Here is a 15,681-nt window from a genome sequence, read left to right on the forward strand (position 1 = left end):
CTTTTGTGACTCATGCACTGGAACACCTAGATCCCTCTGCACCTCGGAATTCTGCAGTCATTCTCCGTTTAAGTAATACTCTGCTTTTTTATTCTTCTTGCCAAAGTGAACAACTTCACATTCTCCCACATTATACTCCATCTGCCAGATTTTTGCCTGCTCACTCAACCTATATATCGGTCTGCAACCTCCCTATGTTCTCTTCACAACATACTTTCCTACCTATCTTTGTGTCATCTGCAAATTTAGCAACTATGCCATCGCTCCCCTCATCAAAATCATTGATATAAATGGTAAAATGTTGAGGCCCCAGCACAGGCCCCTGCTGGACTCCACTTGTCACATCGTGCCAATCAGAAAAGGACGCATTTATCATGCTCTCTGTTTTCTGCCAGCCAGCTAATCTTCTATCCATGCTAATATGTTACCCCCTAAACCATTAGCTCCTACTTTGCGCAATAACCTTTTATGTGACACCTTGTCATATGCCTTCTGGAAATTCAAGTGCAGTATGGTGGTGGTGTCCTGCACTGTGGGCACTGGCCTTTCCCTTGTGGGTGGGGGAGGGTTGAGGTTTATCTCTCGGTATCTAATAACGGTTTTGTAATTCTAAACCCGTGTTTGGATTTCAACGCGACAGGAGAAAACCCTGGTGATTTCGTGTCCGGACGACCTGCCCAAGTGCAAACCTGCCCGGGACGCCGGCGTCCCCATTGTAAACGCTGAATTCATCCTGACGGGGATTCTCCAGCAGACGGTGGACTTGGAGAGCTACCGGCTGGATGGGGACTCGGACGAGGTCGTCGACAGCAAACCAGAGGGGAGAGGCAAAAAGCGGAGTTCCACAACAGCAGCAATGCAGCCAGCCGGAGGCAGGAAAAAGAAGCGCTGACTGTTTTTAAAACCAAGTGTAGGAATTTTATTAAAATTGTAAATCTATAATGTAATAAAAAATGAAACTGCACTGTTTTCATGCCCTATAGTCAGTCATGGAGTCCTTTTTCCCCTGAGAAGGAATTATATATGTACAGTCTGTAAATTACGGACACCTTGACAGGTGTCTTTTGCAGGTGTCCTTACTTTCACAATGGTCATTGTATGTACTGTAAAAAAAAAAATGTCAAATGAGGAGCTCTTTACCCAGCGTCTATAGCGACAGAGAAACTTCCTTATCCTTGGGCTTGGAGTCCTGTAAGTATTCGATCCTAGAGATGGAGTGGTTGCTCTGCCACTGTGGATGCTGGGTAAAGAGCTCACCATCACACAGAGCCATTTCTTTTACAAAACCTGCTGCTGTCTCTTGCTGACATGTGCATCCTGTGTTTTAAGTGCAACAAGGCTTGGTGCATTAAAGGCTTTCTTATTTGCGAATATCTGTGATTTCAGAGTGCCTCTTGTATATTTTACCATACAAGAGATTCAATTCTAAGTAAGTACTTTTTTCTTTAGGAGTGTCCATTTTTGCAGGTTTCATCAATACATAAAAAAAGATCAAAAATCTGTCTAACTCAGCCTTGAATATATTCAATGACCCAGCCTCCACTGCTCTCTGGGGAAGAGAATTCCAAAGATTAATGAGAGAGAAGAAATTCCTCCTTAACTTCGTCTTAAATGTGAGACCCCTTATTTTTAAACTGTGCCCCCTATAATATAGATTTCTCTACAAGGGGCAACATTCTCTTAGCATCTATCCTGTCAAGCCCCCTCAGAATCTTATGTTTCATTAAGATCACCTCTCATTCTTCTAAACTCCAATGAGTACAGGCCCAACCTTTCCTCATAAGACAACCCCTTCATCCCAGGAATTGGACTTGTGAACCTTCTCTGAACTGCTTCCAGTGCAAGTATAGCTTAAGTAAGGAGATCAAAACTGTAGACAGTACTCTGATGTGGTCTCACCAATGCTCTGTACAGTTGTAGCAAGACAGCCTTACTTTTATACTCGATTCCCCCTTGCAATAAAAGCCAACATTCCATTTGCCTTTCTAATTACTTGCTGTACCTGCATATTAACTTATTGTGATTCATGTACTAGAACACCCAGATCCCTCTATACCTCAGCATTCTATAGTCTCCATGTCAGTAATATTCTGCTTTCCCAATCTTCCGCCAAAGTGGAGAACCTCACATTTTGCCACATTATACTCCATCTGTCAATTTTTTTGCCCTCTTACTTAACCCATCTATATCCCTTTGCAGATACTTTGTGTCCTCCTCACAACTTGCTTTCCTATCTATCTTTGTATCATCAGAAAATTTGGCTACAATACACTTGGTCCCTTCATCTAAGTCATTAATATAGACCTTGACTAGTTGAGGCACCAGCACTGATCCCTGTGGCACTACAGTAGTTAATTTGCCAACCTGAAACGTTAAATCTGCTTCACTCTCCCCAGATGCTGCCAGACTTGCTGAGTATTTCCAGCATTTCTTCTTTTTATTCTCCCCACCTCTGTTTCCTGTCCATTAGCCAATCCTCTATTCATGTGACTCCAGACCCACAGCATGTGGTTGACTTTTAAATGCCCTCTGAAATGGCCCAGGAAGCCACTCAGTTTGAGGGCAATTAGGGAAAGGCAATAAATGCTGGCCTAGCCAGTGATGCCCACATCCCATGAACGAATATATAAAAAAAACACCATGAGCTCTTTACTTGTGTAGTAATCTTTTATGTAGCACCTTATGAAACGCCTTTTGGAAATCCAAATCGCTACATCTATCGGTTCCCCTTTATCCACCCTGCCCGTTACATCCTCAAAGAACTCTTAATAAATTTGTGAAACATGATTTCCCTTTCATAAATCCATGTTGACTCTGCTTGATTGTATGATGATTTTCTAAATGTCCTGCTACTACTTCCTTAATGATGGATTCCCCAGCAGTTTCCCGAAGACAGATACTCGGCCAACTGGCCTATCGTTTCCAGCTTTCTGTCTCCCTCCTTTCTTGAATAGGGGTGTTACATTTGTGGTTTTACAATCCACTGGGACCTTTCCAGAATCTAGGGATTTTTGGAAGATTTACATCCAATGTATCCACAATCTCTGCAGCCACTTCTTTTAAGAGCTGAGCATGCAGGCAGATGAGACGTTAAACCAAGGCCATGTCTGCCCTCTCGGGTGGACATAAAAGATCCTATGGCCTATTCAGAAGAAGAGCAAGGGAGTTATCCCCGATGACCTGGCCAATTTTTATCCCTCAATCAACAACAGAAAGCAGATTATCTGGTCATTATCGCATTGCTTTTTGTGGGATCTTGCTGTGCCCAAAAATTGGCTACCACGTTTTCTATATTACAACCGTGACTACACTTCAAAAGTCATTCATTGGCTATGAGACGTTTTGGGACATCCTGTGGTCATGAGAGGCGCTATATGAATGCAAGTCTTTTCTTTATGAAGTTTTAAAAAACCAAGCCAGGTGACACTAAATACTCAATCTGTGATTTGTCACTTTATCCTGTTCAGTATAGGTTATTGCGTACTGCCCTTCACCTGGCTTTAGTCATAGAGGCATTTATGGCACAGAAGGTGGCCATTCGGCCCATTGAGTCCATGCCGGCTCTCCATGGAGCAATCCAGTCAGTCCCACTCCCCTGCTTGATTTCCCTGTCGTCCTGCAAATCTACTTACTTCAAGAGGCCATCCAATTTCCCAGAGTAAAGATACAGTAAGCTCTTTTTGCTTAAAGCTGCACCCTGTCTGATAGGTGAAAGAACAAATTTTAAAAAAACAATTATGTAATTTGTCCCTTTATTGATAGAAAACATTTCACTTGGTTAGAAAAATAAATATAAACTATGTACAATTTGCAATGGTAAAATAGAGGAATTTGAGGCAATTTCTGTCTGAGACACTGAGGCACAGTTGAAAACTGATTATTACTTATCATTTCAGTTAAAGCATTGTAAAGTACGTCGTACAAAATGACTCTCGATGGAGTTAAACTCTTACAAAGTTAACTTCCACATCAGGTTGCTTAAAGGAAAATTAGAGTGTACTTTGTTGATGAATGTTGGGAGCTCAGTCCTTAAACAAAAGGGAAAGTCAGTTATCTTCCCACCTGTACTTCTACCACAGTTTGCTGACAGTCCAGTCGCTTACAATGCAGATAATGTGTTGAGAAATCTTGGGCGTAAATTGCTGTAAATTCAAACCTTTTCCAGTATTGCTACGGCAGAGAGATTGCAGGTTAGAAATTAAAAGGTACTGGCTGGTAGAGTAACGAGCCATGCAGCCTCATGTTTGATCCATGGCTTGTGCTGTTTGAGGTGAGGGGCTACGAATGGTCTTGGACTATTGACGGGAGGGAAAAGAAAATAATCGGCTGCAGTTCCTGCTGCTGGTGGTGATAGATGACTCTGTTGGAAAGTGTCTGAGCATAAAGGGGAGAACAAACTCAGCAGCAGTGCCCCCCACCCACTCCTTGCAGCCAGTCTGCCAAGACCTGCTGTCTGGACTCACCGATGAAGGTTGGTCACTTGAGTAATGTAATGGAGGGTGTCCATGGAAATGCAGTAAGGAATTGACACCTTCAGATGAGGAAAGATGAGGAAGAGAGAGAGAGAGAGAGATAATTGGCAACAAATAATCACCGTACTGCGTGATTAAAAAGCAGCTCTCATCCCAGACGACAGATTGAGGCTGTACAGCTTGCAGGAATATCCTGTGACCAGAAACCTACAACAAAATAGCACAACTTTGAGAGAGTAATGTGATGGAGAAGAATTGTTTTGGAGAGCTCACTGGAGCCATGAGCTTTATTGGTTCTTTGCTTATCCTTCATGTGTTCTTTCAATTAAACACTGAATCATCGGAGACTAAACGGAAGCCTTCGATCCTTCCACTTGAGGCTTGGCTCAGCGATAATCTTCAAGGAAGACCGGTGCCTTGGACTTTCCTTTCCTCCTCCTACTCTGTCTCCTCATCCTCACTTGTGTCTCCCTCCTCTTGGTCCCCAATCACAGCCGCACTCAAGACCTGCAGCTCCTCGAGAACCTCAGCAAGGGAGTCTGCGAAAGAAAAAAAAACTTGCATTTATATAGCCCCTTTCACAAACTCAGAACCTCCAAAAAATTTTGCAGCCAGTGCGGTATTTTGAAGTGTCGTCACTGTTGTAATGTAGAAAACTTGGCAGCTGGTTTGCACACATCAAGCTCCCACAAACAACAATGTGATGATGATCAAATGTGTTTTTTTTGAGAGGTTGATTGAGGGATAAATGGCTCAGGACACTGGAGCTAACTCCCCTGCTCTTCTTCAAAATAGTGCCGTGGGACCTTTTATGTTCACCTGAGAGGACAGGCAGGGCTGCTGTTCGATGTCTATCCGAGAGGGAAAGGTACAGTTACAGATGCGAGGCGATTGCGTTGCTCCCCTTTTTGTAGATGCTCGGCCTACTCGCTAATTGTGATCATATCAACCCAGCCGACTGGGTTCTGTTCTCTTCACTCCACTGCAGCCGGCCCTGCTTTTTGCTGGCCGACAATGCAACATAGACCAGCAACTGTCTGTGGTTGACTGTTACTTTTACTGGATGTGCCTGCCCTACGCGGACATTGTAACTGTAGGAGGAGTCTTTACAGCAGACGGCATAGCTTTGTAACTGACTGATGACCTGTGCAGACAGTTTCTCATTGTTGTTACCAGGTCAGTGTGCAAAAGCTTCAGATGGCTACTTTGCTACCTTTATCATAGTGGGGACTGCATATTTAAAAGGCCTGATATTCCTACATTGCTATTAATGGGAAAAGGCAAGGGGTGGGATGGTGGATGAACCACTCACTCAAGCACTGACTGCCTGCCAATTAGAAATTCATTCAGAATTCCAATAATGTTTTCATTTGTCATTTCAAGGGCTGTCGCTGGTGTATTTGGGCCACTGTTCTTTACTGGAGGTCGTGAACGTTGCGGGAAAAGCATCTTCCTGCCGCAAGCAGCCTGCCTGACCTTTACAACGTGTTAAGCACAACAGGAAAAGCTGTCAAGTTGGCTCAGATACAACACTCTTATATCAGAGACTAATGGGTTCAAAGCTCACATCAGGCCTTCAAAGAATGAACAAACTTGAATTTCTGTAGCGCCTTTCACATCCACAGGACACTACAGATGCTTTAATCCAATGAATTACTTTTGAAGTGCTGTCCCTGTAGTTTCATAGGCAAGCATGGCAGCCAATACACACAAAGCAAGATCCCACAGACAGCAATGAGACCAGCTAATCTATTTTAGTGGTGTAGGCTGAGGGATGGATGACCAGTTGAGTGTTTGCAGCATTGTTTTCCCCCTGTTTTAATTTGTATTGCTGTAAATGCCAAATCCTTGCAGTTACCTTTGTTGCAAGCCTTGCTGCTGGCTTTTGAAGCCTGGGATTGTGGTAAGGGTCTGGCCAGCTCCTCTTCATCGGACAGGGCAGCTGTGGAGCGGATAGCTATAGCTCGGCTTTTCTTGAACTGGCTGAGCAGCCCTTCCTGTCTCAGCGTAGTCTGCCAAACAAAAAAACACACACACAGGTCACGCCTCCAGGAGAAGCTGCATCTTCATTTTATGCCGTAGAAAAGAGGAAGTCCCCATGGATCGATCTGTGCTGAGTTTTCAGACCTTGGGTCTGTGATCGGCGTGCAGCACTTGGGGAATAATTTTAACCTAACTCGCCAGGCAGGAATCCCATGGGATTTAATGTGGGATTTATACACCCCTCCCCCTCCCCCCCGATAACACACTTCATTGACTGCAGAGAGTAAAATTGGACAGACTGACAAACCAGTTTAGCACCCAATCCCATTAGATTTCCTAATGAGGTTAAATTTGATGCTTGGTTTCAGTGACTGCCAAATGAGGAATAAATCAAGCCAGGTGTCCTGATCATGATCACTATCAGCTGGATAGCGCCTGTGTGTGGGAATTGGAGTGTTGAATTTTTGCAGGCTGCCTGGCTATTTACAGTGGGTGGTGGTTTTGTGGGGAAGGAGATGGGGTGAAGGTCAGAACTTAATTACACTGGGTTTGACCAAGCTTTTGGTTATCTGACCTAACATTTTCTTATGTGGCTCGGTGTCATATTTTGTTTTATACTGCTCCTGTGACGGACTTTGGGACAGTTCATTCTGTTAAAGTCCCTTTATAAATATAAGCCTTTGTTGTTGTCCCTTGTTCCATCCATCAAAATCTCCGAGGCATTTGCGGGCGGGTGGGCTTGTGTGAATGTGGGAATGACATAAATGTGACGAACACTCTGCATTTGCGCCATTAGCAACACTGTGTGCATGGGATGGCCCGTGTGCCTCTGCCGTTCAACTGTGCTAAGAGGAGTACAGCACTTCAGAAATTAAAATGCTGCCACATTCACTGCCCATTGATAAAGCAACTTTGATTTCCAGCTCCCTCACCAGAAAGGCAATCATAATAATCGACAATCAGATTTATTTTTAAAAAGCCCGTCTACGCTGTAACACACTTTACTACTCACAGCATAACATTGCTTAGAGCAGACACTCTTCTGAGAGACCCACAAAATCAGCTGCATGAGCGGCCTTGAAATGACGGATGTCACTTACCACAAGAAGGTTCCTGTCCCTTTCGAGTTCATGCAGCTTACTACTGAGTCGTTGGAGTTCCTGCTGGTGCTGCTCTTCCTGTAATTTTCCACACGCTTGCATTCGTTCCTTGTCACGTGCTGCCTGCCGGTCCGTTTGACGGAGAGCAACAACTGGGAAAAGCCAGAACAACATAAAGTCACCCTTGCGGTGGCGACACATTTGAGTGGATCAATGGGGGGAGTGAGAGTAGTTTGGTGAGCTGCTCTCAGTCAGAGATGACTTTTCAGCCAGATGTGGCAGGTTGGTAAGAGCCAGTCGCCCACGTCATCTGCCGACCCCGCTCCAGGTGCTGCACGGTTTACAGGATGCATTGTATTTCTGAGGATTGTTTGTGGTTAGGCACAGGAGAGCAGAGGGCAGCACCGGAGGGCAGAGGGTGCCCCAGGAGGGCAGAGGGCAGCAGAGAGGGCAGAGGGCAGCATGGGAAGGTGGAGGGTGCCCCAGCAGGGCAAAGGGTGCCCCAGAGGGCAGAGGGCGCCACTGGAGGGCAGAGGGTGTCATAGGAGGGCAGGGTTAAGTGAGGTGCTCGGGCCACTAGCTCGATGAATGGACTCCGCAGTCTGCATCAACTCCAGTATAAGCTGGTCAGATTTGCAAAGACTGGCTATTAGGAAGATACAGTTTTTTAAAAAAAAAGAGGCCAAATTTGGCAAGTTTATTTCGTGGTTTCCCAGCATCCTACTAAACTCAGTTTAAAAACAGCTTAAAATGTACTGATCTAGTGACTGCCAGGCTGATTCTATCAAACACGTTTACCTCTGCCTGTGCTGTGTTACTTTATTGACATCAGCAACTTGTATTTAATGCAGTAAAATATTCCAAGACATTATCAGACCACTGAATCATAAGGAAATATTGTGACAGATGGAACCAAAACTTGATCAAAGAAAGAGATATGAAGGAGGAGAGAGAGGCAGAGAGGTTTAGGGAGGGAATTCCAGAGCTTAGGGTCCAGGCAGCTGAAGGCACGGCTGCCAATGCTGCAACGAAGATAACTGGGGCTGCACAAGAGGCCAGAATTGAAGAAGTGCAGAGAACTCAAAGGATTTTACGGCTGGAGATAGAGAGGGGGCAAAGCCATGGAGGGATTTGACCACGAGGGGACGAGAATGTTAAATGTGAGGTGTTGCTGGATCGAGAACCAATGCAGGCCAATGAGGGTTAAACAAGAGGGCAGGGCTGTTCTGCTGTACCAGAGGCAGACCTCACTACCCTCTCACCCACACACCTGCTGCCCCACTCACCAGCCTTGGTGTGCTCCCTCCTGGCCTCGTTGAGACGTTTCTCCATTTCGGACAGTTGCTCCGCCATGCTCTTCTCAGCCTCCGCCACCTTCTCACGAAGAGCTGCAAGAAAGCAGCACAGATCACGTGATGAGGAAATCACTGACTCCTGAACATACTGGCAATCGAGCAACAGGCAGCGGCAAATTACAGCCCCTTGTTAATCCCCTGTCAGGCAGCAAAGGTCCTGTGGGATTGGGGGTCCTTATAGGGGAAGCAGTGGTTGTTTTTCACTTGAAAAGTCCAGGAATCAGTGTGCGTGTAAAGGTGGGTTCTCTGAGTATTACCCCCTTATGGTGCTCGGAATAATACCAATACGTCTTTTGAGCCAGACAATAAACTGAGGCTCCATCTGTCCTCTCAGGTGGATGTAAACAATCCTGTAACATGACTCAAAGAAGAGCAGGGGAGTTCTCCCTGGTGCCCCGGGAGAACCGCCAGTTCTGAGGAAAGGCCATCAACCTGAAGCATCAACTCTGTTTCTGTCTTCACAATGGCTGAGCATTTCTGACATTTTCTGTTCTAATGATGAAGATATTAGGTCAGGTGATGAAAAGTTTGGTCAAAAATGTAGGTTTTAAAGGAGTCTAAAAGGGGGAGGGTGGGGGGAAGAGAGAGAGAGAGAGAGGTGGAGAGGTTTAGAGAGGAAATTTCAAATTTAAGGGCACAGCTGCCAATAAAGAGGTGAAGGAGGAGGGGTATGTGCAGGAGACTAGAACTGGAGGAATCCAGGAATTACGGAGGATTGTAGGGCTAGAGGAGGTTACAGAGATAGGGAGGGGAGAGCCAATGTAGGTCACTGGGCAGAGGGGGTGTCGAGTGAACCGGACTGGGTGCGAGTTAGGAAACAGGCGGCAAAGATTAGAGTGAGCTGAAGTTTACGGAGCATGGGAGATGGGAGCTCCATAAACCAGCTGAGCCTTTACCCACTGGGAAAATCAGCTCGATATTTCTCCTCACACTACACAGGGCGATGGCTCCAGCCTCCCGCTGGTTTGGTGAAGGAGAAACTCACCTTGTTCGTATTTCCCCTGCTGTCTGCATAGCTCTAGCCGCAGGGTCTCTGCAACCTCGCGACTGTCCACAAGCTGCTTCTGGGCCTCACTCAGTTGTTTTCCCAGTCTCTGCTGGCACTGAGTCTTCTCCTCCAAGGCTTCCTCCAGCTGCCTCATCGCTACCAGGCGATCCTTTAAATCTGTGTCAACTAAAAGAAAATGGGAGAAAGGAAATTCTCCTGCAGAACGTTTAGATTCTCAAAAATCAGTAACTTGCATTTATATAGCGCCTTTAACAGAGCAAAATGTCACAAGGACTTTCACAGGAGTGTTATCAGACAAAATCTTGACAGCGAGCCATCTAAGAAGATATTAGGACAGGCGACCACAAACTTGGTCAAAGATGTGGGTTTTAAGAAGCCTCTTTAAGGAGGAGCTTCGGCAGAAAGCTTTAGGGAGAGAATTCCTGAGCTTCGGCAACTGAAGACGGTGGAACAAATAAAATTGGGGATGTGCAGAGGCCAGAGTTGGAGGAGTGTGGATATCTGAGTGTTTAGGACCCAGAGGAGATTATTTCTCCACCAGCAGCAATTGCCTCCTCATCTCTCCTAATAGTGCTGATGTGTTTGAGTGCAGCTCCATAAGTACAATAACCAACCCCCCCAACCCCCAACCCGGTACATCACGCAAGCACCAACTCTTCATGTATGACTCCAGATGGTGGTATTAACGCCCGAATCCAGTCCTGGCCTCGACCAATGTCCCCGGCTGCAGACCCGCAGGACAGTGATCAGGAGCAGGAATCCTGGATAATTATAACATCCATAGCAGAAAACCCAGTCAAGACCAACTACCTCAGTATAGGCCCAGAGGGGAACCTCGGTATTGAGTGAGGCTGCCAAGAATTGCACGTGTGTGAACATCTGACCTCAGATGTGACACCCCGCCTACCTACCCCCACCACCTCCGTTCCCCCTATGCTTGGGACCTTGCTGTGTGCAAACTAACAATTGTCTTTCCCTACATCACAACAATTTCTATCCATCTACCTATTAAATACAAAATAAATAGCATATAATATATATAAAATGAAAATATATATTGCAGTTAACTTCAAACGCACTACTCTTCCTCCCTGAGCTGCACACTTGCCATAAACAATGGGACTTGCAGGGGACCGAGGGCAGTACACATCCATTAAAACATAGCTGGATGACTCTTCCATATCGGCTAAGCACCTCCCACACTAAGCATTTCACAAAGCTGACTGAGGGAGTGTGGGGGCTGCTGTCACTACCTAGGGAGGTCGAACTCTTTGGACAAGAGAAAGGAAACCTGACAATACAGAACAGCGTTCAATCTTCATCAATACAGGGATGGAGAGATTGAATGACAGGCTCCTGACCACATTGTAATCACTCGTCCTTGTGAATTTATCCGTGTATGAATGGCACTGGCCACCGAGTTAATCCCTTCGCATCTGCTCGCCTCAGAGTCTGTGATACCCGGTCTCTCTCCTTTGTCTGGTATCCTTTCAGCCCGCCTGCCTGCTGTTTCTAGCTCCCTTCCTCCTCCTTTTTTTAACCATGGGGTCGGTGAAAGGTTTGTGCTATCACGAGTATATACAAACCCATCGATAAATCACCACATATTTCCATTTTTAGTTTAGAAACTGGTTTAATTTACAGGGCCCTCTGTCGTGCCTCGATAACTATTTTATGTTGTACAAAGTAGTGGGAGTGACAGAAGGTCAGTAATCTGAAGTAATCAGTAACTGGATAGTAATCGGAAGCTGCAGTTCCACCCATTTCCCCTCCCCCGCTTTAGCCCGGGGGTGGGGGTGGGGGGTTACTGAGGATAATTGCAGCTACATTACATCCACTGTGGCTGTTATCTGTTAGCTCAGCACAAACCAGGGGCCGTGCTGCTCTGAGTGGCTCCAATCCAGGCCTGGTAATGCAATTAGAAATAAAGAAAGAATCTGAACTTATAACGAGCCTTTCAGCACCTCAGGACATTGCAGATCGCTTTACAGCCAACTAAATAGGGCTGTAATGACCCTAGTAAATGTAGGAAACATGCCAGCCAATTTGTGCACAGCAAGGTCCCTTAGCTCAGTGGGTAACACACACGTCTGAGCCAGAAGGTTGGGGGTTCAAATCCCAAACCAGCGCCTTGAGCACAAAATCCAGGCCGGCATTCCCAGTACTGTCCTGAAGTCATGCTACACTGTTGGAGGTGCCGTCTTTCCAATGAGAAGTTAAACTGAGGGCCCGTCTGTCCTCTCAGGTGGGCATAAAATATCCCATGGTCACTATTTTGAAGAAAAGCGAGGCAGTTCTACGCAGCGTCCTAACCAGCATTTACCCCTTAATCAAAATCACTAAAGCAGGTTAACTGGTCATTATCCCATTGCTGTTTGTGGGAGCTTGCTGTGTGCAAATTGGCTGTCTGTTTCCTACAATACAACAGACTACACTTCAAAAGTATGTCATTGGGATGTCTTGAGATCATCAAAGGCACTATATAAGTGCAAATTTTCTCTCCGAAATGGTTATCCTCCCCATCCCCCACAGCACCCCCCCCCCCCCCCCCCACCTTCTTCGCTGCCAGCTTTTCCCTGTCCCTCCTTAAGATGCTGACCCGTTGCTGAGGTGTGTCTGATTGGCACCCACCCTTGAGTACTTCAACTATTTGCATAGAGACCTTGGTATGGAATGCCAACAGGGTAGTCTATGATGGAAGGGGCAAGGGTTATCAGAGATGTGCCCCATCATGTCCTCAATCCATTCTCTCATATTCACACTTTCCTGCAAAAGGTTAACTTGTGGGCAATCGACTGCTGAACCTGGATGGTTTTTTCCCACTTTACAACCCATCCTTTCTCCCTCTACACTACAGTCCTTGCTGAGATCAACCAACTCAACACAGAGCAAGGTCGAAACGATCTGTACCGTTTAGATACTGAATGCACATACTCCCCGAAGTGTCCGAACAGCTCTCGTCATCTCGTTAGAAATACAACACAATATACAGGGTGGAGGTTTTCCACCTTATTCAGTAACGGAGAGCTGGACAGGGCTGAAATACGCAGCAGTCTAGTCAGTTGCACCGCTGGTCAATTTCTCCCCTGTGGTTAGTTTTGTCACTATTGCAGGCAATGTGCGTGCAGCTTCAGTTTCAGCAAGGCCTGGTCGCCTGAAAGGACTTAATGATGGCTAATCACACTTTGACTGGGTGCTAACAGCTGCTTGAACGACCCAAGTCAGTCATAGGAGCAGATGGAGATCATTCAACCTTCGATCCTGTTCCATCATTCAATTAGAATACGACTGATCTGTATCTTATTTCCATCCACCCACCTTAGTTCCGTAACCCTTAGTATCCTTGCCTAACAAAAATCTATCAATCTCAGTTTTGAAATTTTCAACCGGCCCCTAGCTCTTGGGGGGCAAGAGTTCCAGATTTTCAGTTAAGAAGTGCTTCCTGACATCATCCTTGAATGGTCTAGATATAATTTTAAGGATATGTTTCCTTATTCTGGTCTCTGTCAGCAGAGGAAATAGTTTCTCTCTATTTACCCTCTCTACTCCTTTAATCATCTCCATTAGACCACCCTTAATCTTTGATACTTGAAGCCTAGTCTTGATAGAGTTTAAGTGGCACCTTTGCATTTGAATTTTCCTGCGGTAATTGTAAACGATCACGCCATTTGACCAATATAACCAGCCTGTCCGATGCAAAGCAAGGGGACCATTGTGGAAGTCTCCTTCTAGAGCGTGAAGGTGATAATGTACTTACATTTTAGCCTGGCCTCAGCGACCTTCTTCTCAATCAGCTGGGAGTTCCGCTTCAACTCAGCTGCCAACTGGTCTCGCTCCCCATTCAGCTGCTCGAGCTCCTTCTCTAGATCCTCGTAGGACCGCCTGTGGGAATAGAGTGCGAGAGCTACTGAGGGGTGGGCAGCTTGTGACTGTTCAATTCAGCCGTCTGAGGTACGTGCAGCGCCAGCAGCAGCCAGGGGGAGGGGGGCGGTGGAGGGCACTCAAAAGGCAACACTGAGCAGCAGCCACCAACACCCCCAAGGTAGTGCGCCTCGGGCACGTTACTGACCTGCCAATGTCAGATCCTATCTCTCCACCTTTCTCCTGCAGTTGCAGCCGAACGAGTGCATCCTTCCGAGCAAGTAACCCTGGACAAAGCAAAACAGAAACCGTCACAAAGCAACTGCAGCTTCTCCTGTCGCAGACGTTCTCCTGCCTCATCCGTTTACCTGAATGCTCGGTTTCCAGCAAGTATGTCAACTCGTGCTACTTCTAAAGCCTGGGTGTCACACAGAGGGTTTTCCAGCATTTTCCAGCAACAAGAACACGAGCTTATATCTCAGTGGGTTTAACCAGTGAGCAGATTAATAACGCAGGCAAGAAAATCCCAGGCCTTGATTCACGGTTTGTGCCAATTTCAGCTGGGGCTGTTGGCAGCAAGGGTTCTACAGATGGGTTAGGAAGGGGAAAGGCAGTGAGTCCATCGTTTCCTGCTCCTCATGGCTGATGATCCCTGCTGCAAAGTGCGTGGGTATAGTTGTCGAAGGAGGATAAAGTTACACTCGATTAAACAGCCTCCTAACACATCACGCCCACATTTTCACAGAGACAGAGTGACAGGAAATTTGACCTGCATCTAGTCTGATTGATAATGATCGCTCACCATGAATGGTATCAATCCGCTTGTTGGCAAAGGTCACCCTCTGACCCAGGTTCATCAAACGGCACAAGGCCTTCCTCAGTTCTGCCTCCTGGTCCAAGAACTTCTGGTAAAAGCTAAGGAGGGGAAAAAAAGAAAGTGCATTTTGAATTGACCAATGGCGCAGTGGGTCGATGAGCCATTCTGACCTGAAGATCCCAGGTTCATAGAGTCAGAGTTATACAGCACAGAAACAGGCCCTTCGGCCCATCGTTTCTGTGCCGGCCATCAAGCACCTAACTATTCTAATCCCATTTTTCAGCACTTGGCCCGTGGCCTTGTATGCTATGGCGTTTCAAGTGCTCATCTAAATACTTCTTAAATGTTGTTCCTGCCTCTACCACCTCTTCAGCCAGTGCGTTCCAGATTCCAACCACCCTCTGAGCGAAAAAACAATTTCCTCAAATACCCTCTAAACCTCCTGCCCTTCACCTTAAATCTATGCCCCCTGGATATTGACACCTGCGCTAAGGGAAAAGTTTCTTCCTATCTAACCTATCAATGCCCCTCATAATTTTGTACACCTCAATCATGTCCCCCTTCAGCCTTCTCTGCTCCAAGGAAAACAATCCTAGCCTTTTCAGTCTCTCGTCATAGCTGAAACGCTCCAGCCCAGGCAACATCCTGGTGAATCACTGGTCACAGGCTTCCACTCGCAAAAACAACCTCGACCAACACCCTCTTCCTCCTGCCACTAAGCCAATTTTGGATCCAATTTGCCAAATTGCCCTGGATCCCATGGGCTCTTACTTTCCTAACCAATCTCCCATGCAGGACCTTATCAAAAGCCTTACTGAAGTCCATGTGGACTACATCAACTGCTTTACCCTCATCGACACATCTAGTAACCTCCTCGAAAAATTCAATCAAGTTAGTTAGACATGATCTCCCCCTGACAAAGCCATGCTGACGATCCCTAATTAATCCCTGCTTCTCCAAGTGGAGATTAATCCTGTCCCTCAGAATTTTTTCCAATAGTTTCCCAACCACTGATGTTAGACTCACTGGCCTGTAATTACCTGGTTTATCCCTGCTACCCTTCTTGAATAATGGTACCACACTC

General features: G+C 46.2%; 2 protein-coding genes across 8 annotated transcripts in view; one reads left to right on the forward strand and one right to left on the reverse strand.

Annotated features, from left to right (window-relative positions):
• The window catches only part of mdc1 (mediator of DNA damage checkpoint 1), a 66,763-nt gene extending 65,390 nt beyond the window's left edge, over nt 1-1,373 (forward strand). For all 6 annotated transcript variants that reach the window (XM_068009441.1, XM_068009446.1, XM_068009443.1 and 3 more), the window contains one exon: nt 641-1,373. In XM_068009441.1, coding sequence (XP_067865542.1) covers nt 641-892 — 252 coding nt within the window. In that variant the 3' untranslated portion in view covers nt 893-1,373. The remainder of the gene's footprint in view (nt 1-640) is intronic.
• A 2,378-nt stretch (nt 1,374-3,751) lies between these two features.
• The window catches only part of cchcr1 (coiled-coil alpha-helical rod protein 1), a 36,690-nt gene continuing 24,760 nt past the window's right edge, over nt 3,752-15,681 (reverse strand). For both annotated transcript variants that reach the window (XM_068009449.1, XM_068009448.1), the window contains exons 10-17: nt 14,583-14,695; nt 13,989-14,067; nt 13,677-13,801; nt 9,896-10,084; nt 8,842-8,943; nt 7,556-7,707; nt 6,331-6,484; nt 3,752-5,011 (exon numbers count right to left, since the gene is read on the reverse strand). In XM_068009449.1, coding sequence (XP_067865550.1) covers nt 4,911-5,011; nt 6,331-6,484; nt 7,556-7,707; nt 8,842-8,943; nt 9,896-10,084; nt 13,677-13,801; nt 13,989-14,067; nt 14,583-14,695 — 1,015 coding nt within the window. In that variant the 3' untranslated portion in view covers nt 3,752-4,910. The remainder of the gene's footprint in view (nt 5,012-6,330; nt 6,485-7,555; nt 7,708-8,841; nt 8,944-9,895; nt 10,085-13,676; nt 13,802-13,988; nt 14,068-14,582; nt 14,696-15,681) is intronic.

The sequence above is a fragment of the Heterodontus francisci genome, chromosome 29, assembly GCF_036365525.1.
Source record: "Heterodontus francisci isolate sHetFra1 chromosome 29, sHetFra1.hap1, whole genome shotgun sequence".
Lineage (NCBI taxonomy): Eukaryota > Metazoa > Chordata > Chondrichthyes > Heterodontiformes > Heterodontidae > Heterodontus > Heterodontus francisci.